The following is a 25525-nucleotide window of genomic DNA, read 5'->3' as shown; positions in this document are numbered from 1 at the left end:
GGGTCTAGAACTCCTGAGATATTACCAGATGCAAGCTTGGCTGTATTGAAAATGGATAGCTCTTCTTCCTGAGTAGATGTGCTCCCTCATGATCTGCGAGTTCCAGGTACAGTCTATTTAATTATTCTGGTGACTGTATTGTGGTATTTCCTTACGGTTTCAGTTGTAGTTTTCTAGTGACTAATGATACTGCAGTTCCCTGTCCCAACTGGTCCTTTGTATCTTTTGTGACATATCCAAATTTGTCAATTTAAAACCCGAGCCACTCATTATTTCACTAATAAATTACAGAATTCCTTATAAACGCTGCATATAATCTTTCAAAAATATGTTTCACAATTATTTCTCCCCCACTCTGGCCTATTCTCTCTAAAACACTCTTCTGGTGAGCTGCTTTTAACACCAACACAATCGGGCATAACATTCGCTTGAAGTCAGTGCCCTTTAAAGAGAGAGCCTACTCACTCCAAAGTCACAAATATAAAATGTAGTTAACTCCCTACGTTTTCTTTTTCTTTTTTTCGGTTTTTCGAGACAGGGTTTTTCCGTGTAGTTTTGGTGCCTTTCCTGGAACTCACTCTGTAGACTAGGCTGGCCTCAAACTCACAGAGATCCACCTGTCTCTGCCTCCCAAATGCTGGGATCAAAGGCGTGCACCACCGCCGCCCGGCACTCCCTACGTGGTTTTCTTAAACACGTTTTCTGGTTTGAACTCCTGGATGAGTACAATGATTCAACTAGGACTTTCTGAGACAGTGTATGTAACAGGAGGCCAAGCTCTTTCTTCCATGCAGATATCCAACTGTTCAAGGGCTCCCTTTTCAAAGACTCTCCTTTCCTTACTGGACCACCCTGCACCGCTATCTTTATTCAAACACCTCAACAATTTTTACTATTTTCTTACACTTTATGTATTTATAGTGCACGTGTGCACACATGCATGTGGAGGTCAGAGGACATCTTGTGGTGAGTCCTGGGGACTGAGCTCACGTTGTTTTATCTCAGGCCTGGTGGCAAGCACTTTAACCCACTAACCCATTTCCCCATTTTACACCACTTATTTCTTTATATGCCAATAACACTCTAAGTTTTGAAGCCCAATAACTTAATATTACTGAGGGGCTCAACTAAGAAACAGGATTAACCTGTCAACTCAGCATCTGGCAGTTTCAACACCTGAGTTGTGTCTTGGTTGGCCACCTCACAAAGAGGGGACACGTTTTCTTTCTCTGAAGTTGAGTATCTAGGACTGTGAGCAAGACCTGGTGGAGCATGCGGTGGAGATGCTAGGCTTGGTCACGTTCTCTCACCACTGACTTCTGCTTCAGCAGGCTGGAATCAATGACACGCTCTTTGAGCAAGTCCAATCACTTTCTCCCACTTCCTGTAAAAAATCTACTTTAGCCAGGCATGGTGGCACAGGCCTTTAATCCCAGTACTCGGGAGGCAGAGGCAGTCAGTGGTCTACAAAGCGAGTTCTAGGACAGGTAAGGCTGTTACACAGAGAAACCCCGTCGTGAAAAATCAAATAAATAATCAACAAACAAATAATCCATCTCTTTAACCTTCAGCAGGCTTGCTGTAGATCTGCCTGCCCCACACACCATTTAAAAACATGTGGGGCTTCCCTACGTAGCTCATCCCTTGCTGGCTCTCAGCTTTCAGTGCTGGTGTGTCCAGTGTCGTCAGAGGCACGGTGGGTTCTGCACTGGAATTTTAGCTACCATGCATATTTTGTGTGGGTAAAAGCAAAATCTATCATTCCATTCATCTTCTCTTTTACCAACTGGCAAACGCTATCTAAAATGTGTCTGTTCTTGTTTCTCTATGACCTCAGGCTGCTTCAGTTCGTGCAGCTGTTATGTGACACAGGTCAGTCTAACAGAAGATATACTGACCGTGCTAAGAACCCATTCTTCTTCCTTTGCTTTGATTCCTCTTGGCAAAGCTTTGGAATGTCATGGAGAGACCGTAGATCTTTTCTCTTGTAAGCAAACTGTATTCCGAGGGATTTAGTTTTACTAATGGAGTTATTTTCTTACTATCACCCTTCCACTCGTTTGAGCTGGTATTTATAAAATGTTATTGGCTTCAGATAGACAATGAGTCTGTGAAAGACAGCTTTACTGGATTTACTCATTAGCTTTTTTTCCATGTTAATAATTATGTCACAGAAAGAATGGTGATCCACTCCTTCACCTTTGTTTTCTAGACGTTTCATTAACTCACTGAACTGATTAGTTCTTTCACTAAAGTAATGAGCTGAAACACAAAAATAGGTGTTTTTGTCTAGTTACTGATCTTATAGAAATTAAGGTCTTCTGTAATTAAATGCATGTCATCTCTTTTCTTAATGTCTCAATCAGATAAGAGACTCCAAATTGCTGGGAGTATAAATGGACTATGAATTTTGTTAAGATGCTTTTGACCTTAACCTTCAGGTTTCTCTGCTGTTAATTCAGTGAATTACAACAATTAAATTAGAAGTCACATACTGATACTGCAATTAGCATAGTATAGATCAGAGTCAAATTATGATGCATTTTCCTTTTATTGCACATCGCTTGAGTGCATGCCAACAATCTTTTCTGTTCTAACCAATATTAACAAATAATTCCCTTAGTAACATTCTTGTCAAGTTATGGTTAAATAAACACCTGCACCCTTCTTTGGTTTGGCACAGCCCTTCTTAGATATGGAAGGACCCGAAAGGGAACCTGCAATGTCCCCCCGCCCCCGCCCCCATATTTTTTACATCTACCTCTAAGTGTTTTCACAATGCTACTTGAGATCCTCCTAGATGCTCCCTATCTTTGAAAACTACCACAGATATACAACATCCTTGGCCACTGAAATCATTTAATATCAAGTCTAAAAAGGGTTTGTGGGACTATTTCAAGCCACTCGAGAAATTATGAACTTTTTACTTAAAAAAATATAGCTAATGCTGAAAGAGGACGAAGACTTTAACAATGCAGCATATGGGTTTTCTAATTTTATGTTCACATACAGTCTTTAACAACTCAAAAAATAGTATCCCAGCCGGGCGGCGGCGGTGCACGCCTTTAATCCCAGCACTCGGGAGGCAGAGGCAGGCGGATCTCTGTGAGTTCGAGGCCAGCCTGGTCTCCAAAGCGAGTTCCAGGAAAGGCGCAAAGCTATACAGAGAAACCCTGTCTCGAAAAAACCAAAAAAAAAAAAAAAAGTATCCCAAACGGAAAAAAAATCCTAATGCACACATCATTTTAATCTTTCAAATTAGATGCAGAAAAATCTGGAATATATTCCAGACATAAGACAGGGATGATTAAAAAATGGAATCCTGTAACAATGAAGGCGCAGACTTTGGCAATGCTTTCATTTGGTTGTAAAGAAATCATTTATGGGCTTGAGAGATAGCTCATGGGGAAAGCAGCTGGCTTGCAGCCAAGCCAGATGACCTGAGTTCAAACTCTGGGACCCACACAGTGGAAGGCTTCTGTAAATTGTTCTCTGACTTCCACAAACCTACTCCCCTACAAATAAATAGTTTTTAAATGTCTTTATAATGTAAGAACAAATATTCAAAAATTAGCACACCACCAAATAGAAATGAATTCCCATTTATATAGCAAGGGTTTTTCACACGTAGCAAACAAATGTTTAGGTAATGTGCAGACTACCTTCTATTTATACCTAGTAATGCAAATGCCATAAGCCACCACATACAAGCAATAGGGAAAACCTTTTTATTTATTTGAGACAATGTCTCACTATGTAGTTCTGGCTGGCCTGGACTCACTATGTAAACCAGGCTGGTTTCAAACTCACAAAGATCCACCTGCCTCTGCCTCTGCCTCTGGAGTGCTAGGATTAAAAACACGAAGCATGCTTGGCTTGAGAAAACTCTTTTAATTTGCTTTTTCATTATAAGCTTTTGTTTAGTATCTATCTTGCTCAACATAAACGAAAATAACCTTCCATTAACACCCTTCCCCATCCTCTACCACTCTAGCAAAGTTAGGAGAAATTATATTCTCTGAAATACAAGTAAGAGCCTAAAGGGTAGTTTTAAAAGAAAAAGGCCAAGATGATTGATTCAACCAGTGTCTTCGAACATGTTTCAAGTCTCATTTCAGCATCTAGGAGTTTCAAAATGATACTTCCGATAATCCTCTAACAACCACAAAGCAGGGCTCTTGGTAATAAAGACTAAACCAGGGTGAGGAGGCGGCTTAGTTGGTGAAATGCTTGCCACTCAAGCACGAAAGACTTGAGTTTAGCCTCTGGCACCCAGGAACAAGACAGACAGACAGACAGACAGACCCAGCAGCAGATGCCTGGAATCCCGGTGCTGGAAAGGCAGGCAGGTCATTCTGTGCCTTGCTGACAGGCCAAGTCTTCCTGAATCAGTGACCTACACTGCAGTGAGATCGACCTCAAGAATAAGGTGGACAGTGACTCAGGAAGACCTCCACTATCACTTCTGTTCTCCATATACCTTCAAACACAAGTGTCCTTCTGTACGTATACATACACACACACACACACCACCCCACCCTGGCAGAATGATGGTAATAAAAGGAAACCCCAATTAAAAATGGTTACAAAATACAAATGCTTGTAATGTCCCTCCAACCTCATGTTTCCCTTTGTCCCCAACCACCACCATGGAACTCTCATTTCCAGAGGAAGACAACACGTGGGACACGCTGGCCCCGGTGAGAGCCCTCCTCCCACTGCCCAGTACTACTGTCCCCAACAAGCTCATGTCAAACTATATTTCTTAAAGCTATCACAAGTTTCTAGTCATGTCCAGACAAGTATGCATGGCAAATACCTTTAGAAATTAAAAATTCTGCCACATTTAATTGTACTCCACCTTCCCCAGGCCTGTCCAGGTGTCACAAGGGCTCTGATTTGACAAGGAGGAGATGAGACCTTGCAGAAGTCAACCACCCCTAATGCTGATTCTCTTCCCTCCATGTATTTGCTAAGGAACTAAGTTTTCAGGCCGCTATGACTAGATCATGCAGACCCAACAGTTGGGTTCTCCTCTTCTTCTCAACCTAACTTTCACTATTTCATCAGCCCTGCACCATTGACCCACCATACCCCAAATGGCAGGCCACTTTCATCATGACCTTTCCTTACTACAGTGCTATAAACAAAGTTCTGGATGGCCTCTAACTTTTTAAGCTTCCCTAAGAAGTCAGGTGCTGTTCTATGCGTCTCTCAAACCTCAGCAGACACAGAACAAACTAAGAAATCATTCTGAAGACCTTCAATTTGAAGGACAGGAGAAATACTACCACAGATCCTACTCTCCTCAGTCAAGTTCTATTTTACATGGTCTACAAGTGAGTGAGGGGTTTAAGTATAGTAATGCTTAAGGAATCAAGATGGCTCAATGGTTAAAGGGGGGCTTGCTGCCAAGCCTGATGACTTAAATTTAACACCTAGCTTTCCACATGGTTAAAGGAAAGAACTACTTCCTTCAAATTGTCCTCTGACCATCACACCTGTGCCATGACATGATGTGCATACACATGCACACAAAGACATAAACACACACATTCTGAGACTGAAAAGTGTGTGTGTGAGTGTGTGTGTGTGTGTGTGTGTGTATAACAATACTTGTCTCAGGAAACCCTTTGTGCAAGCCCAAATGCATGTCTGGATGCTTCAACTGTGAACATGGGTTACAATCCACTGTTCTCAGGTTTGTGGTGACTTCCATCTTAACATTGCTACAGTCCCACTTGCAGGTGGGATGTAAGGAGGAGACAGGGGCCAATGTTCCAGCTCTGTTCAATATTCCTTTTCTAACAAAGAGAAGAAAGAAAAAGGAAAACAAACCTGTTCAGAGACAATGGAGAGCACATGGAGTAATGGAATCCAAATGAGCTAAAACTGTGAAGGGAGGAAGCTTTGGAAGTCAACTGAACTTCCATGTCTCCCCAACCCCAGTCTGGGGGAAAATCCCTTCTGAGGAAAAGAACACAGTACAATTCTTGACATCACAAGTCTCTCCTCAAGATGTTTAACAGTCTTAAATGCTGAAGACAAAGAACTAAACTTAGAGCACAATGGGGCAAAAGTAAACTTGCTAGAGTTTGAGGGATCAGATGACAGCCTATCAGGTTTTGTATCAAAATCCCAGGAGAGCACTGTTTGTAGATGAGGTGTAAGCCAACACAGACCTACACCAAATTAAAATGCAACCAGATCCAATGTAGTTTAATCAGCCCCTCTCACCATATACCTTACAATAGTAAATCACTGTCATGAAATCAACATTTGTACCAATTATAAAGTCTTCTGTATTTGAAAGTTTTTATGCTCTGTGACAGGGAGATACAACCAAATTTACATGACATATGAAGAGGCAGGGAAATCTGAGTGATAATTTAAAGAATAATCAGGCAGTATTAGTAGACAAATAAGATGATCCAAATATTAAGAGCTGGAAAACACTTTAATGTAACTATAATAAATATATCAAGGAAAAGATGAAATGGACAAAAATTACAATAGATACCTGGACTCCATATAAAACACTAAAACTGAGGCTCATCATCTGAAGAACTTATTAGACAGACTTAACTATAGACTGATACCATCTACCACAAATAAAAAATAAGATCAGTAATTAATAGGTTTGTCAACAGAAAAATCACAATTCAAAAGGAGTGAAGGAAAAAAGAAAGCCAAGACTTGCACAACACAAGAGACATGCAATTCTAGCCCAAGGACACAGAAGACTGAAGGTAACCTAAGATAACCTAAAGTGGTGTCTTCCTGTATCACCACTGTACTTTCCCCATGGTGATGTGTTTACCTGTGTTGTCAGCAGTGACTACACAAGCCCTAAGTACTCTCCTACAGACAGGGAGAAAAGAGTAAACACTACTCTTAAAGGCTGTCCTGAATGCTGATGATCTTCCCAGAATGCAGTTAGCCACACAGGAATAGTATGGGCAAACTCAAAAAGCTCCAGTTAAAACTGGAAACAGATTAAGGATATTAAGAAAACAAAATGGTTATCAGTACTACTTTAGCTAGAATGAATTTCTCCCTGAAGCCAACACAATAAATTATGGCACAATAAAGATCTTGCTTTTTTGGCCCAGATGTTAAAAACTAATATTATAGGGGCTGTTTAATCTGGGCATAATTCACTAATTTTTATAAAAGAACAAAGGTCCTAGGGCTGGTGTGTTTTCTCTGATGAAGTGAATGATAAAAATAAAATAAAATAAAATCCAGTGTGGGCAATGGCTCAGTGGGCAAGAACACTTGTTGCAAGCACATGTGGGCCTCAGTTGGAATCCTCAGAATCCATGGACAATCCAGACACAGTGTGAGCATCTCTAATTCCAGACCTCCTAAGGGGAGATGGGAGGCAAAAACAAGAAACTCCCAGAAACTTGTGACCCAGCTACCCTGAGGTTCTCCTCTAACCTCCACACAAACACTGTGGCATGCATGTACACGTGTACGTACACACACACACGCACGCGCACACACACGCACACACACACACACACACACACACACACACACACACACACACACACACTTTAAAAGTTCCATGACTGAATGTATTATATATACAAAAGGGTTCTGAATGTGTTGTAACAGGAGACCCCCTTGAAAACCCTAAAACCATAAATGTCAGCATCTGAAAACCATCGAGAGTCTTACACGTGCCTTTCAAAGCATTTTACAGGATCCTTAACAACAAACCAGGCACTTTAACAATTTAAAAACAGAATATATAAAAACTGTAATTGCATGCTAAGGCTGATAAAAAGGTATCATTATAACCTCAAAGTTCTACTCCTGAATTTATAGTGTCATTGTTTTCATTGGTTTTACAAATAAACTATATATTTGAATTAACTAAATTATACATAATACAATGTTGCCTTACCAATTTTTTTTCTAAGCAGGATGGGTAATACAATTAAATGTCCATAATTTAATGCACATTCTTTTGAAAAACATAAAAGGAAGCTGAAGACGGAGAATATGTGTGAATGTTTCAAATAACCTCTACTCATGGCCAATGCTTTATAGTTTATAACTTTCACACTATTTCAATGGGCCAGAAACTGGAATGTAAAAGTGCTCACACTGAAACATCACCTTTCCCAAACAAGGAAGCAGTAGAGGCCACATCCACTCTGCTAGGATCCACAGCTCAGTACTGAGTAAGCTAACTCAAAACCAGGCAATCAAAGGCCAATGCAGAGCTCCCCGATCGGTGCTCCATACAGAACCACACTTATCCCCACAATGCATAACTGGAAGGGAGAACTAGCCTCTTCTGAAGCAAACATGCGTGTTTAAGAATGAAAGAAAACTATAGTTTAGGTTCCAAATGACTTCTAACTATTCTAGTTTGGCCCTGACAAGTAAAAGCTTATGAATAGGAAGCCAGAAAAAAGTTGACAATCTGAACAAAGTCTTTTTGATTACTCTGATGTTTAAAAGTTTAGAAGATACAAAAGAAAAACCAAGTATCAATGATCACACTAGAAACTTACTATCCTGAAGGTACACCAGCCTAACGAGCAATATGACCTTCACTGGGAGGAAAACTGGGTGAAAGAGAAGATGGTGTGAGGCTTTTTTCCAACAGTATATTCTAGGCTGACTTTCAACCATGTACACATACTGCTTCCATGTTTCTAAGTAACAGACTTCTGGAAGCAGGATGCGTGTGTTGTGTGTAAAAGAGTCCTAAGAAAACAATAAACTTGTCTTTTTATTTTTTTAATTGGGTTTTGTTTTCTTTTTCTTGAGACAGGGTCTTGCTGTGTACATAACCCAGACTTAGTAGAATGCACCATCTTATCAGCCTCTAAGCACTGAGACTACGGGCCACCAGGTCCAGTTCAAAACTGCCTTTTAACAGAAAAACTGCTTCAAAGAACACCAAACACAGCACTAACTTCAGCAGCACATGAACTAAAACTGGAATGGCACAGAGAAAAATACCAAAGTGAACAAGAGGTAGTTTAAGGAAACAAGAATTAAATTTCCCTAAATCCTATTTAAACATTTTAACAATATTAACTTTTACCTATAACATTAAAAGATTATAGACCATTTCTTGTCCATCCATAAATAACCACCATTAAAAACTTAGTGTACATCTTTTTTTAAAGTTTCGTGATTAAACATAACATTTTAAATACACGCTTTATCAAACTATTGTTTTAGTTTCTCATTATAAACAGTGAGTCTAACAGAAAGTTGCTGGGGATGTCTTTCTGTATGCTATGAATGTGTTGCTGTGAATGATAAATAAAACGCGGATTGGCCAGTAGCCAGGCAGGAAGTATAGTATAGGCGGGACAAACAGAGAGGAGAATTCTGCTAAGTGGAAGGCCGCCACCGCCATGAGAAGTAAGATGTAAAGTACCAGTAAACCACAAACCATGTGGCAACTTAAAGATTTATAGAAATGGGTTAATTTAAGATGTAAGATCTAGCTAGCAAGAAGCCTGAGACATTAGGCGATACAGTTTAATTAATATAAGCCTTTGTGTGTTTACTTGGGTCCAAGCGGCTGCAGGACTGGCAGATGAGATTTGTCTTGACCATGGACCAGGCAGGACTGGAGAAAATTCCAGCTACAAAAAGTTTTCTTGGTTCATCAAGATGATGCCTAAGTCCTTAAACTGAAGTGTGTGTTATCTTAGGAGATTTCCTGTCATAGCAGCATCCTGCAGTGTGTGATAAACTTGACCTTGTCTTGCAATAATTATCTGGGTTTTGTTTGAATAAACTAATGAATTGTAGTTAGTACCTGTAACTTTACATTTGTTTACAAGTAAGACCAATAGAGCTTTCTGTTTTACCATCCTTGATCAACTGTGGCATAAAACAAGTTGGGTAAGTTTTCTTTATTATCAGAATTAAAGAAACTAAGAGGATTTCAAAAAAATTCTTTCTTATAGTAAAAACCATTGCAAGAACACGAGAAATCTTTCACTTTTCCCTTAACTGTTTCCTCAGGATGAAAGACTAAAAAAGTGATTACACTGACCAAAGCTCTTTCAACTTAAGCTTGGAAAAACAAATTCTGTGTCCCTACACACACATACATAATGGCTATGGTTACTATGGAATGGTTATTTTAGATCCTACAGTAATTTCCTTTTAATTTTATAACTCCATTCCCATCAGAAGTTCTGGTTTTGCTTTATTTTATTGTAGCTAAAATGTACTAAAAGTTTTTAGTTTCTTCCCTGACTCAATTCCCATTCTGATTTTATGACTGAGCTTTCTCCCTTTCTCTAGTCTTAAAAATGCAGAGACAGGCCGGGCAGTGGTGGCGCACGCCTTTAATCCCAGCACTTGGGAGGCAGAGCCAGGCGGATCTCTCTGAGTTCGAGGCCAGCCTGGGCTACCAAGTGAGTTCCAGGAAAAGGCGCAAAGCTACACAGAGAAACCCTGTCTCGAAAAACCAAAAAAAAAAAAAAAAAAAAAAAAAAATTGCAGAGACAGGAAGATTTCCTGCAACTGTCTTGCTTGGCCCAGGCTGCCAGGTCCAGTTCCACGTTAGTTGCTCTGTGCCATCTGCTCCACTGCACATCATGCATGGTAAGAAAGACGACTACTGCTGTTACCTTTCCAGCTTCCAACTCTCTGAGGCAGCTGCAGGAGGGGAAACAGGACAGAAAGCCAGGGCTGTTCTGGGCAATTTTAATCCCACTCTAATATTAGTGGGGCAAAGGGCACAAAGGGGGAAACTGCTCCAAGTCAACAAAACAGATATTTTAGCTGTAAACACTTGCTATATTCTAAGCCAACATGTTCTCCACCAATTGAGCTTGTAATTTTAGGCTTGTAAAATCTTAAGGTATTTGTTTTATTAAAAACTTACTTGCAATTTTAAGTGAATGTGGTTAAATACATTTTGTATCATATTTTAAACAACTGTTTAAACTGGTCTTAGACTACCCACAACACTCATAAACTTACATAGCTTAGATTACCTTTCCAACGCTCACCTCCCATCTTTTACACTACATAAATGAGGTGACTGAATTTCAATTAAAACCTACTGTTGAAAGATATTTAATAGTTAAGATATGAATAATAACTGACTTAATTTTTCTACTTCTACTAAAAAGTTTTAAAATATACATCAAACTACAATGTAAGAAGCTATAGTTTTTTAATCAGTAACAATCCATACAAACAAATCTAATTTGAAAAAAGCACAACTGTCTGTCACAGGGCATGGAGAAATCAGGCTGGGACTGACCAGGGAGCTTCCTTCCTGTTGGCTAGCTTCATTGTACAGGAAGGCACTACTGTGGGTTGCTGGGGGAAGGCCTCACCAGTCTTGGCCAGTTGTACATCCTGGGAACTACAGTAACTACAGCCAGGGGAAGATCTGTCCACGATGCAATGGTGGCAGGAGTGTGACTGGACAGCCAACAGCTTTCTGAGTGGATTTAAGGCCTGTTCCACACAAGAAACACATACCTGGAGCCGTAAATCTGCCCAAAACCTATGGTTGAGGAGCTCACAGGCTCCAGGGGTGAACCCACTATTATCAATCTACTAAATGGACATAATATTAAACTGTCCTCTAAATTTCTATCTCTATACTCATAGATCAGTGCCACCCAACTCTCATCAGAGACTTTTTTTTTGGTAGACACTGGTTAACAAAGAAACTTAAAAGCGATCAGTGTAGAGATCAGTGTAGTCAGCCAAAAAAGGAACATCAATATCACACCCACCCCAAGTCTCAAGGACCACTGTGGAAGAGGGAGTTGGGAGGACTGGATTCTAAGTGTCTTCTAACCATGACAGGTCTGTACATTCATGAATTCACATAGCTTAAATAGCCCAAACAGGACCTAGACAAGATCAAGGCAGCTAACATTCTAGCACCGAGTGGGAATGGGTTCACAAGTCCCCACCCCTATTGAGGAACTATTGACTGATGGCTTCTAGAAAAGGGAAAGTCAGTTTTCTTGAAGGGTGTGGGCTCTGGTGGATCAAGCATGTTTAAGTGGATGTTCCACACTCACGAGTATATGGGCAGCACTAACTGGAATCACTGGTGCTTTATTTATTTATTTATTTTTAAGGAGGATAAAGTTGGAAGCCAGTATGGAGGGGTGGGATGAGGGGTGTAGGCCTGGGAGGATTTGGGGAGGAGAACATGATCAAAATACATTGTATAAAATTCTCAATTAATAAAAACATTATTTTTTAAAAAGCATGGTAAATCAAACAAGCTTCCAAAATTCAAGAAAATCTTAACAGTAAAACCAAGGTAATCTTTAATTGGGTAAAAGTATATTTCAATAATGAAAAAGATCTAAAATAGAAAGTCTCGAAAAAGAGACTCTAAGTAGAATGGAAAAGAAGGGAAGCTGTTACTAAGGTGACCTCAAGGATAAAGCTCTGCATGGATACTTGTAACTGTTATCTGCTACTTCAAGAGTTCCACTCTGGCCCACCTCACTACAACAGCAATGGAGCCTTGGATGTACCCACTGACTACCCACTAGGTGATCCCACCTCCACTCCAGACAGCCTCACAACCCACCTCCTCACTCAAACAGCAAGCTTCAGGTACAGTAAGAGACTGTCTCAAAAACTATGGTGGAAAAGTGATCAGAAAAGACATTCCAACATCAGCCTCTGGCCTCCATGTGTCCACATGGGGAATAAGCTCGCATGCAGTTCTTAAAATTAAGCTGCCAAATCAGATGTGCAACCCACTTCTACAATCCTAGCATCCTGGAGACTGAAGCAGGAAGATCTCAAGTTCGAGGCTATCCTGGGAGACAGAGAAAAACTAAGAGTGACGGATATAGCTCACTGGTAGGGTATTTGCCTAACTTGTGTAGACCCTGTATTTGTTCAATCCCCAGCACCATTTAAGAAAACAAAAGTGTAAAGATAAACAAAATTAAGCCGCCATCTGGGTCTCCTGAATTTAAAACTTTTCAACAATTCAATCCTTCTGAGTGAGTCATGCTCACGTACAGCATGGTGTGGGTTCCTGCCACCTTCAGAATCACCCCACCATCACTAGCCCCTCAGTTTATACTCTAAGGACATCTCCTCACTGGGAACGAGCAATCCTTTACCTGTCCCTCAATCCCAACTTCTACTCCTGCTGAAACCAGTTTTTCCTAATTTCTACTCTCCACCACAGAGACTCCCTAGGAGAAAGCTTCCCTGGCTTCCTTTGGACAGAGGTCCCTGGTGCACTTCTTTCCTAATAAGTAGTATACCTGCCGAATTACTTAAATTTACCTCCCTCACCAGGAAGTAAGCAATTCAATAGCATATCCAGCACATATGAGCCAAGTGGTGGACACTTAAAACCACACAATGAAAAATGAACAAGTAAAGCTTGACTTAATTTTAGCTGATTTGCCTTACGTCCTGTGATCTCCACTTCCAAAACACAGGCCAATCACAGTCCTTCTGAGCATCAGCATAGCCATGTCTGTCCAATTCTGCTCATCCTGCACTAGACTGCCACACCACAGCACTACAGCTCTTCTTCACACTTCCACTCACCCTAATACACCCCCCCTCACTCACTCACATACACACCAGCAGAGGCCTGCACAGCACTGCCACCCCTCTTCCCCCTCAGCACTTGACTACTGGCCAGGATAGCTTGGTAAGATACAGACCTTTTTAAAAAATCTTTTTTAAAAATGCAGTTAAAAAAACAAAACAAAATGGCCGGGCGGTGGTGGCGCACGCCTTTAATCCCAGCACTCGGGAGGCAGAGGCAGGCGGATCTCTGTGAGTTCGAGGCCAGCCTGGTCTACAGCGCGAGATCCAGGAAAGGCGCAAAGCTACACAGAGAAACCCTGTCTCGAAAAACCAAAAAAAAAACCAAAAAAAAAACAAACAAACAAAAAAAAAACAAAACAAACAAAAAAAAACAAAAACAAAATGAAACAGTCCTTACTTGCTCCTTATGTTATTTAGTCAAACATTCAAACTCGCCCAGCTCCCTAAAACACTGGGTTTTGTTCTCCACGCCTTGGAGTCTTTACACTGGCCCTTTTCCCCTGGAGCAGCTCAGACCTCACCTTTCCAGCCAAAGCAGCTCTGTAACCTCCACCTCACATGCTCTCCATCCCACCCTGCACTTTCTTCTGAGTTCATTACTTCCTCCAATTATGCTCCTTTATTTACAAGTCAATCTCCCTTAGGAACTTTCTATTTGCACACCACTATATCCCCATTTGTCTAAAAATAATATCTTACACACACCAAGCACCTCATCAGCATTTGTAAAAACAAAAGAACCAAGAAAGGTAACTCAAGATATACATAAAACAAAGTAAAAATGGCTAGTCTATCAAACAAGGTAGAAAACAATCTGCTAAGTAGAAGTTGGTCTTCCTGGGATCCATCATCTACAGGCATCGGGTGTATACTTCTCACGGCTCACTGGAAACAAGCAAAGCCAGTCCTTACCTATGGTACTGCCATCACTCAGAACACTCTGTCTTTGGGATACACACATGCAGCTGTAATGTAAATACACATAGGTCTGGAACACACTCTCAAACGACCTGCCACAACCCTCCTAACTACGGTACTTACCTATAAAATGATGAAAATTCTACTCAAACTTTCAACCTCGTGAGAAACAGGTCCTTCTAATGTACAAGGCCAGCCTCTGAGATGAGTTCAAACTACAACACAGCAGACTCGGCCTCACCTACAATTCTTGTTTAAGTGTGTGTCTCATCACGAGACAGCAGAGCTTTTAACTATTTACTGATTGACCAAGGCCTGATGAAACTACCAGCCAGTACTTGTCAGTCACAGTTTTGGGTATTTGTTTAATTTCCATTCAATGACTCTTTATTCAACTTTCAATCATAGAGATGGGAATAGCATACAACTTCAAGTAACAGAGATAAAACAATATATTTCAACGTTGCTTGATTAAATTTCACTACTCAGGAAAATAAACTATAAAATAAACAAGATTTAACTCCCCAAACAAAATAATTACATTGTAATAACCACTATGTAGAGATGGTTGAAGTAACAGAAATCCAGCCACGTTCTCCGGGCGCCCTGGCCTCACTTACCTTGGTATGGTCACACATTTAGTATTGCAGTTCTGAGTGGTGATGGCTTTCTCAAGCTCATCTAATCGTCCTGTTTTCTTTAGTTTTTTCACCAGACTTTTCACCGCTTTCTCACACCACTTCTCTTCCTGTCCATTCTGTTCTCCACCACCTGCTCCTCCAGACCCACTGGCTGATTTCTTCCATCCCAGGAGTCTTTTCACCACTGGCGGCGTGAACGGCAAGATGGACGACATCTTCTTACCAGAGGTTACAATCCACACTCAGAAACAGCCTGGCAAGTATATCCTAGAAAAGACATTGAAACATTCATTTTAAAACTAACTTAAAAGTAGTGATTTCAACATGCTACAGAAGCAAGCCATAGCACAGAACAGAAATTCAAATTCTTCAATCTCAAGTCCTATACTCCTGGAAATGCTGAATTGTAACAACAAATCCTTCTAAAATCGGGATGACTCAACTCTTGGGCAAATATAATTTTGCAAATAAAATCCTTATCAATGCTCTAGACAATTTTAATAATGTAATTTCTCCTTATTCTTAATTTTTTCAAATTAACACTTGACTAAAATATTTTCACGAAGACCAATTTTTTTCCACATTTTTAGGACTTTGGTCTATTCTCAAAAGATCTAGCAAAAATCAAGGCTTGAAGTATATATAATAAAGTGGTAGAATACTTGCCTAACATCAACAGGCTTAGGGGTGGGGGAGACTTAAAAATAAAATATATACAAACCAACTGTTCATAGTTTTACATTTTCATTAAGAATAAAGAAAAGTAAACAAACTTGTGGATAAAAGGCTCTATTCAACCCTGTCAGCTTAAATTCTACCTATTCTAACACCCATTTTCTCTTTTATCTAGTAATAGACACAAACTAAGCACAATTTTTCTTCCTACAATACGTGCCATTCTTCAATATCTTTTAGTTTATGTCAAAGTAACAGGCTTGGAACAGTAACCCTTCAAACACCAAGTTCAGGTATAAGCTATTGAATTCCCTATGGGACACAATGGGCTAATTCCTTTACATCATTACTTACTTCCCTTTCTCTTACTCTGAAAATCACTTTGCAGTTGTAATTAAACCATTATTGTCCGATGGGATCAGCAGGAAGTTCTTTCTTTCTGCACACCTTTCGGTACTCACAGACTCAACCTTTCCATTTGCTTTTTTCCTATGTACTTTACCACCAAACTGTCCTCTCTATGCCACTCCCTCAATGAAATTTTTAATCATACACATAAAAAAATTCAACTGAATGTATTCCATACACTCACATCCTAGCACTCATATTCTCCATCTCTGAACTGAACTAGTGATCCCCTGTCCTGCAGCATTACTAGGAACTCCCTTCACCTCTCTGTGAGCTGAAGTTGCTATCTTCCTAATACCATGCCTTTCTTTATCTTTCTTACACACTGCATCTATTGTTTCGTGGGGTATGTAAACCCTGAGAAAGGGATACAGATGTCTGTAAGACTCTGTCGGAACACTTTTTTTTTATACAATATTATTTACTTTTAGAAACAGTAATATACTTCTCCCACTTGTTGCAATGATTAAGATACGGTACTATCTTACTTTTCCTTAAACAACAACAACAACAACAAAAGCAAGTCTCCGATAGTTATTTCAACTCTGTAATTTGGTATCCATAAGAACAGTACAGAGATCCTCCTCTCGGTCCTTATCAAAGCCTGGAATCATCATTACCCATCATTTGCCTGGCTGGTTCAAAGGGAAAGTCCATCTCATGGTTGTTTTTTAGTTCAGGTGCAAAACAGATGATGCAATTCACTTGGACAGCTTACCTCCTGAGTCCTCTTAAATCCAGAACAATCCCTACCCTAACTGATTCAGGAAGTAGTAGCTATGTGAGTTTATACTCTCATTGTTTTCCTTGTGGTGTCACTAATCTATCCTTCTAGCCATACAATAGGAGGTGAGCTATACATACTTTAGATTATATTTCAACCTCCAACAATAGACCCTGTGTGGTCCGTATCACATTATTTATCTATAAGCCAACAATGTTCTACCTGCTACAGCAGCTAGTGACAGACTGCACCGGTCTGCAGGCTAAGAATTTCTATCACCCTTCCACGCAGTATGATCACCCTTCAATGACCAGTAGCAAGATGTATTTATTAGGGTTACTTTCTGTCTATTCCATCCATTATTAGCTATAATTCTTTAAAAGGAACATTTCCCCATCAGCTAGGGAGGGCTGTGTGTTTATCCTAAAACACATTTACTTTAAGCTAAATCAGGTTAAATGCTTAAGTATTTCATTTTAATGTCTATTATTTCTATTAGTTCCCTGGGGCTGCTGTCATGCATTACCATAAACCTTTATAAGGGTATGGAGGTCCACAGAGGCTATCTAGTGAGAAATTACTCAGGGTCAGAGAATCTGAGCTTGCTTTACCCAGCAAGGCTGCATAATATAATGATTTGACCACAGCGTGGTTACCAGGTATTTGGAAGGGTCTACACTTGGCTGTACACTGCTTTGATCTTGCAAGGGGGAGGTCTTTTGCCTCTCCCCTTGGCATATTATAAAAAGCCCTTTTGAATAAACCTCAGGGTGGTTGGGTATTAACCCAGGCCCTCCCAAAGCTATCCTGTGTCTCTCTCCTCATTGTCCAGGCTTATCTTTCTGATATTTTCTCATTCCTCTCTCCTCCACCTAAGAACCCTTCAAAAGGCGGGAGCAGGTCGGAGCTGGACTCCCACAGACTCCCACGTAAGGGCACTTGCCATTGTGCTTGGGGTCCATCAAGAAAATTTAGAGTGGGAGGAGGGAGGACGGGGGAATCCGTGACTGATATGTGAAATTAAGTTAATTATAAAATACATATATATAGGCCGGGCGGTGGTGGCGCACACCTTTAATCCCAGCACTCGGGAGGCAGAGCCAGGCGGATCTCTGTGAGTTCGAGGCCAGCCTGGGCTACCAAGTGAGTTCCAGGACAGGCGCAAAGCTACACAGAGAAACCCTGTCTCGAAAAACCAAAAAAAAAAAAAGAAAAAGAAAAAAAAATACATATATATATATAAATAAAATTTAGAACAATCTCATCTTAAGATCCATAAGTGTATCTTATAAAACCCTTTTATCCAAATGAAATTACATTCACAGGCAGGGTGGGGTTGGGGTGGGATTCATTCTGGTTTACTCTCATGTCCTTTTCCCTAACACTGGAAATTTTGGTTTTGAATAAATACAGTCACTTGTATTATCTTACTATATATAGAAAGAAGTTTGAAGTAATACCAATATAATTTCTAAAACAGATTATTAGACAAAAGTTTAAGATTTCTTTGCAGCTCTATCTACTGAGGACAATCTGGAAAGTGCCTTAGAAAGTCACCTAAAATAACCGCTTTCTCTAGAGGTGTTAGCAACGTGAGACAGTCAGATCCATTTCTGTATTCCTTCCACTTGCTAAGGACTGTTCTCTTCCCTAAATTGTACACTCATCATGTAAATGTACATACATTTCCCAAGTCACACTACATAGCAAGTGTCTGCCCACCTCTCAGCTTCTTCAGGCATGCAAACCATTCCTCTAGTATTTTTCTAGTCTGTGTTGTTTTAGAGCTATAAACACAAACCACACAACTCTACTCACTCTCAACTTATCATCCCTATATATTATGTACACTACTACTCTGTAACTAGATTTTTGCACCAACTTTATTTCCTAAAGTCAATCTTTATCAGTTCACACAGTGAACTTAAAGACAGGTCAAATTAAAATATCCAAACTGAACCACAAAGGTGTGTGCAGGGTGGGGATCCCAGAACATCCAGGAAGAAATGCTAATTATGCTTATTTAATGTCTAGTCTTCTCAATTTGAAATGTCTCAGCATGATGAGCTGGAGCCAGGTGCAGTTCAGTGGATAGAGCACTTGGAGCATGGGTGAAGCTTTTGGTTCAATTATCTACAGTTCAAGGGGGAAAAAAACTAAAAACTCACATGGAAATAAAAAATATGTAGAATAATCAAATTTAATCTTGAGAATGAAAAAGGAAACTAAGTGACCTATATTACCTTATTTCAAGACTTGAAAAAATAAAAAATACAATTAAAAAACCTAAAGAGCCTTAGTAATTATATAGGAAGCACAGAGGGAAAGGTTATGTACGTACTAGTAGACAAGGATGTCCAGAGAGCCTACAGATTTACAGCCCACTGTCCACTAAGGCACCAAGTTTAGTCTACTTTTCAACAACTTTCCAGTATGTAAATGAAAAGCATCTACCACTTCCTCCTATCATTCTTCATGGCTAGCAGAATCTTTAGCTCTTGGAGGAGAAAAGAGTATTCATGACTTTAAAAACTTAAAAAGCACCAACCATCAATTCCTATAAATTAAACCATCAAAGTTAAGAACACTTACACAAAGTTCCACTGAAAGGTGAGTAGGCAAGTCATAGACTGGGGAGGTTTTACAATACATATAGCTGACAAAGGACTATGATTTAGAGTGTATAAAATTAATAATCAAAGAAAATAGTTTGTTAAATAAGAGAGGAACAAATTTACAAACATTTAATCAAAGAGAGTAAAGTATCATACTAGGGGATATTTAATACCACCACTGTCAGAAAAATGCAAATCAAAACCGAAATGAAATAGATTTCATATCACTTAGCATGGTTCTAAATTTTTCTGACAGTGCCAAGTGTTGGTGAGAACACAGACCACCTTAGTAACCTATTGGTGCCATAACAAATTCTCATGCACTCATTGCCTTCAGACAGTACCGACAGACTCAACCAAGGTGTCCGCAAGGCTGGCTGATTCTAGAAGCTCTCAAAACAAGTTCATTTCCTAGCCTTTTCAGCTGCGTGCCTTTTGTCATCAAATCTCCCACAGATGTCTACTAAGGACACTTTTGATTATACTTAATGTCTACCCAGATTTATTATGTCCATCAAGTCCATTTTGCCACATGAAGTAACATTTGCAGGCTCGGTGCCTGGGACCTGTGCATCTGTGGGGAGCATCTGGCATCTGGAACCACCGAACACCCTTGAACTGCTGACAAAAGTAACAACGGCACGACACCTTCCTAAAGAGTTAAGCACACACTTTCCCACAACACCACTGCACTCTCAGGGACACAGTCAAGAACCAGGAGACCGGAGGGCTATGACCTGAATTCTATCCCCAGAACCCACGTGGAAGGAGGAAAACCACACCTGCACGTTGTCCTCTTACAAGCTCTCCATAGCATATTCTCCTAAGAAATACCATGTTCATTTTTGAGACATGGCCTGTACAAACAGGCCTGTAATCTGAACCCTCGATTGGCTGAGGTAGGAAGATTACAAATTCAAGGCTAGCTTGTCAAGTCACTGGTGGACAGAGATGGGGAGGGGGAGAGAGCTGTTTTAAGAATGCTCATAATAAGCCAGGCAGTGATGGCTCATGCCTTTAATCCCAACACTCAGGAGTCAGAGGCAGGCAGATTTCTGTGAGTTCGAAACTATCCTGATCTACAAAGTGAGTTCCAGGACAGCTAGGGATACAGAAAAACCCTATCTCAAACAAACAAAAAATAAAAATCAAAACAAAACCAAAAAAAGGATGTTAAGAGTAAGGGGCTAGAGTGATGGCTCGGTGGTGAACAGCACTTCCTTCTCTCAGAGGACTCAGGTTCAGCTCCCAGTACCCTTATCCAGTAGCTCACAACCACCAGTTCCAGGGGATCGAATGCCTTCTGGCCTCCATGAGCATCTGCAAGTACGTGGTGCACATAAACTCATGTATGCACATATACATATACACAAATAAAAAATAATGTTCACAACCATAACTCATTATAGTCCCAAACTGGAAATTATCAAAACCATTTTTTTTTTTAAATTTTGGTTTTTCAAGACAGGGTTTCTCTGTGTAGTTTTGGTGCCTGTCCTGGATCTTGCTCTGTAGACCAGGCTGGCCTCGAACTCACTGAGATCTGCCTGGCTCTGCCTCCCAAGTGCTGGGATTAAAGGAGGGTGACTTATTTAACATTTGGAAATGTGGTGTATTCAAACAAGATACTGCTCAGGCACAAAACCAGCAAGCTATTTACAGTACACAACATGGGTAAATCTCAAAAGCACCATATATACATAGTTTGATCCATTTATGACTACCCAAAACAGACAGAACTAATTTAGTGAAGTCAAAACAATGAGTCAAAGGCACAGGGGAACAGAATGAGAATGCCCCCCAAAAGCACCAAGTACCCTCCTGAGGCAGGAACACTTTCTCTTGTCAGTCACATGAGGGAGCGCACAGCTAGTCAAACCTACAGAACTGAAAACTATGCATACTTTCAGACGTGTAGTGTAAGTGAAACAGAAATCAATTAACAATTAATTAAAAGGGCAATAGTATCTGACCAAATACACTGGGAAGCTGATAAATGGGTTAAATAAATGTCTTTAAAGCCTTCTCAAAAGCTTCACAACAGCAGTACATACTATAACCCTAACATCAAGAGGGAAGAAACTAATTCTCCAAGAAATACAAGCCTCAGAGTGTCTTCCCACAATTTGTTATAGGCTGTGCAAATGCAGGGAGGCATATATTTGCAAGAGGCATGGGGAAAATTTTTGTTTATTATTTTGAGAACAAAACTAAAAGCCCAAATAATTAACAAGCAAGACAAATGCATTTAAGGCAATTGGCTATGACTGTCATAATCAAGCTACACTGTAGTAAAAACAAAGAGTTAAAAAATATATTAAGCATTATCTCAGAAAGACTTTCCACTTTTTAAAAGATCACTCTCAAAACAGATATTCAATAAAGAACATAGGCTGTGTAAAAAAAAAAACTTTCATGATCAAAATAAAAATCATATTCATTTCCCTCAGAAGGAAAAAAATAGCTAATAGATCCTCAGACTCATTCAAGACATCCACCCAAGGGTCTCCCATCAATTTAGCCCCAGGACCCATTTAGGGACATATGGACATGACAAGAGCCATTAAACTGTCAACAGGAGCTGACTAATAAAACACAAGCCAACATTACAAAACATCAAGCTTCAACCTGACAAAAAGGCAGACTTATATAAAACCCCATCGGGGCACGATAACCTTCCTAACACTAGCAGGAAGCAAAGGTCCTGTTGTATTTCTACTGTACCAAAGTATGCTCTAGGGAAGCTAACTACGTAACGCCTTGTGACACAGTCTCTTTCTAGCACACAGAACATGATTAATTCAACCTTTGGACGGGAGAGGTACCACAGAAGTGACACCAGAGCAGAAGTCTCAAAACAGCCCACAGGCTGAGAGTTCAGCATGTCTTCTGACACGAGGAAGCATTTTAGGAGCTAATCATTAGAATGTGGGTACTGGAAGCACTGTGACAGTACATAAGAGGGGTTAAAGCCAGCACAAGTTTGTGCTCATCAAAAAGACTGTAATTCCAGAGACAATTCACATGTACTAATGAATGATCAACTGGATGTGGGTAGGCATTTATGATTCAAAGGTATGTGGCCTGCTTCCTGGTCTGGCAGGTAGTATACACTGGCGCATTCAACACCATCGGGGGCAAATCTCAGGAGCAAGGCACCAAAATCAGTTGATACATACTGTTAAACAAGCAGATGCGCCACTCACATGGCTAGGGCCACATAAACTACCGCAGAGCTGGAAGGCCTAGACAAGGCACGCTGACAGGTGGACCCAGCTTAGCAGATCAATTGCAGACCAGCTGAACCCAAGGCTTGTCTTGAGGCCATTAGCCTACTGTGGCCACTGAGATCTTTTAGGACAAATCCTTTTCCTAAATGATCCATGTGCCTTGTGAAAAACTGGCAGAGAAAGAAAATTCTAAGACTTTGCTGTAGTGGGTATCTGTTCTATGAAGCACAGCCCTAGAGACACAGCAGGTAACTAACTGCTCTACCTGCCTAGACCCTGAAGTACATGCCCCTGGGGCATGCATGGCCTCTCGCTACACTGAAGACCTGAGATGCACTCATGCTGCCATTCTCTTCTCTCCCTGGTGGGCTCGTTTGCTCTCCGGACTGAGATGACCGGAACCTCGTGAGGCTGTGCCCCAGCAATCCAGAACCTGTGACAACTCTGCTCTGTACAGTGAGTTTTTCTCCCGGAATAAATTCCTTTGCCCTTTAAGCAGACTCCATGGATTTCTCACATTATCTGGCGCCCAACCACGTGGATCTGAGCCCAATGTGCCCCTACTGGGGCTACTCCCGTGACCAAACCCTAACTCGCGCGGGTACCTGGTGAGTTTCTCTGCCCTGAGGAGCCCGCACACAGCTCAAACCCCTCAGGAGCTGCCTGGCCCCTGTTCAGGTGACCACTTGCATACAGCGGCCTTGCGGGGAGCCTGTAGGCCAGGCAGCTCACTCGGCCTGTGAGCCAGGCACTCCCAGGTCAGGTGGCTCACACGGCAGCAGTTCTTCTAACCACTGCCAGAAACACACACATTCAGGGGCGGATGGAGCACCATGTCAGAAAGAAAGGTGCCCACCCTAGGCGTCTTTCGGATGGGGTCATAGTCCAGTTCAGTCCCATCCCCCCCTCCACCCCCCGGGACCTGATAGAGACTGATGGCAGACTGTTACTTTACTTTTAAAACTATTTGGTATAGCTGCTACCAAGTCCGTATTTTGAAACTGCTACCGCCACTACTGCCTTGTGCTGACCTTGCAGTTGCCGAGGAAGGAGAGGGCAAGCTAGTGAGCAAACTGAGCTCAGGAGCGCAGGATGCATAGCCCAGCCCAACCTTGCCCCCACAGCCATCCTACTTCCTTGGGCGGTGCCCTCCCAGATGCCCCAGCTGAATCTAGACTCTGTCACCACCATTTGGCATCCTCCACGGCTGTCCATCCACCCCCCGCCTGCTTCCACTGCCATTGTTTGGTGTACTGTCTCATTTGTTGAGATCCCGGCAGCTCTGCCTAGAATTCACAGTAGGGATTGCCTGGAGTAAGTTTTGATTCAAGGAGCTGAGTGAGCTCACATCAGACCTGCTTTAGGCTACATCCGTGACACCTGCTGGCCAAACGTCGCTACTACACCCAAAAACCACTGCAGGAATGGGACATCTGGAATATTTGGACACTCAGGACAATCTTTTGAGATCTTATGTGAGATAAAATTATTTGATAAATTTATAACTTAAACTGATTAAATAATTTTTTTTGTTTACAAATTTTAAGTATTTCTCATAAAATGGTGGATAATGTAACTATTTAGGAATTTAAAAACTTCTTTGCTTATACTATGAATGAAATTTTACAAGACATATTTGACTTTCCTGGATGTATACAATGTTTGCTATAATGGTGACTAGCATAGTGATTCATATATCATTGAAAAACTGGCTTAATAACACCACCAAAAATGAGACATTAACGCAACTGATACAGACTTTGCAAAGTGGTAATGAGAACTTAAACAGAAGAATTCTTTTTGTGGAATCTGCTAATTTACCACAAGAACTTCAGTCCACTAATAACTAGATAACCATATTTAATTCTATTGATAATAAATGTTAATACCCAATGGATAAAATAGTAAATATTCAGAGCAATCTTAATGTCATTCAGATAATTTTTAAGGAGGAAAGATCATCATTAATTGATAGAATAAAGTCTTTGGAATCATGTTTCTAATGAACATAAAAAATTGCTTCCATGAAGTCACTGGAATCATTCACAACACAGGAGGTTCAGACTCTACAGAAAGCTGTAGTTAATTGATTTCAAGCTTTGGAGAAGTCTGTCAGAAATGATAAAGAAACAAATAAGCAGAAGGTCAAGACTAGGGAGGTCATAACATCACCAGTGCCTTACAGAACTAGAAATGACTTACCAAAGGTAACAACTCCTCATGGTATGATCTACCCTGTAACTGTTTGTGAAAAGCCAGCAACTGATAAGTATCCTGAAGGGTATGTAGAATATATATGGCAGCCTACTCATATGAGAGATTTAAAGAATATCAAGGACGCTGAAGTTACCTATGGTATATATATTCAACATGGGAAATAGATGTTAAATACGTGGTCATCTAGAAACAGGATCATGCCTGATGACTGCAATCGGTTGACACCTGCTGCATTAGAATATAGCCAGCTGTTACAATGGAAAAGCTGGCTGAGAGAAGAAGCTAAGACCCTTGAGCAGCAACGTAAGATTAGAGGTTCTGAGCTCTCCCAAGACCAAATTCTTGGTGAGGGCAGCTTCATTGATATAAATGCACAACTATCTTTGATGAGCAAACATTATCCATATGTCGTACAACAGCCTTAAATATGTGGGAAAAGATTCCAGAACCAGGGAAACCAACTTAACTTTATACAAAGGTCGTCCAGGGGTCAAAAGAACAACAGTTACTAATTTTTTACACAGACTGACCTGACCAAGA

The 25525-nt window shown here is 40.6% G+C and overlaps 1 protein-coding gene across 3 annotated transcripts in view; it reads right to left on the bottom strand.

Annotated features, from left to right (window-relative positions):
* Smad2 (SMAD family member 2) overlaps positions 1-25525 on the bottom strand; it is an 88922-nt gene that overhangs the window by 41901 nt on the left and 21496 nt on the right. For all 3 annotated transcript variants that reach the window (XM_052742574.1, XM_052742576.1, XM_052742575.1), the window contains exon 2: positions 15096-15383. In XM_052742574.1, coding sequence (XP_052598534.1) covers positions 15096-15331 — 236 coding nt within the window. In that variant the 5' untranslated portion in view covers positions 15332-15383. The remainder of the gene's footprint in view (positions 1-15095; positions 15384-25525) is intronic.

This window comes from Peromyscus californicus, unplaced genomic scaffold, assembly GCF_007827085.1.
Source record: "Peromyscus californicus insignis strain IS unplaced genomic scaffold, ASM782708v3 Scaffold_17__1_contigs__length_78620276, whole genome shotgun sequence".
In the NCBI taxonomy this organism is placed as follows: domain Eukaryota; kingdom Metazoa; phylum Chordata; class Mammalia; order Rodentia; family Cricetidae; genus Peromyscus; species Peromyscus californicus.
This window is presented reverse-complemented; position numbering and strand designations above follow the sequence as displayed.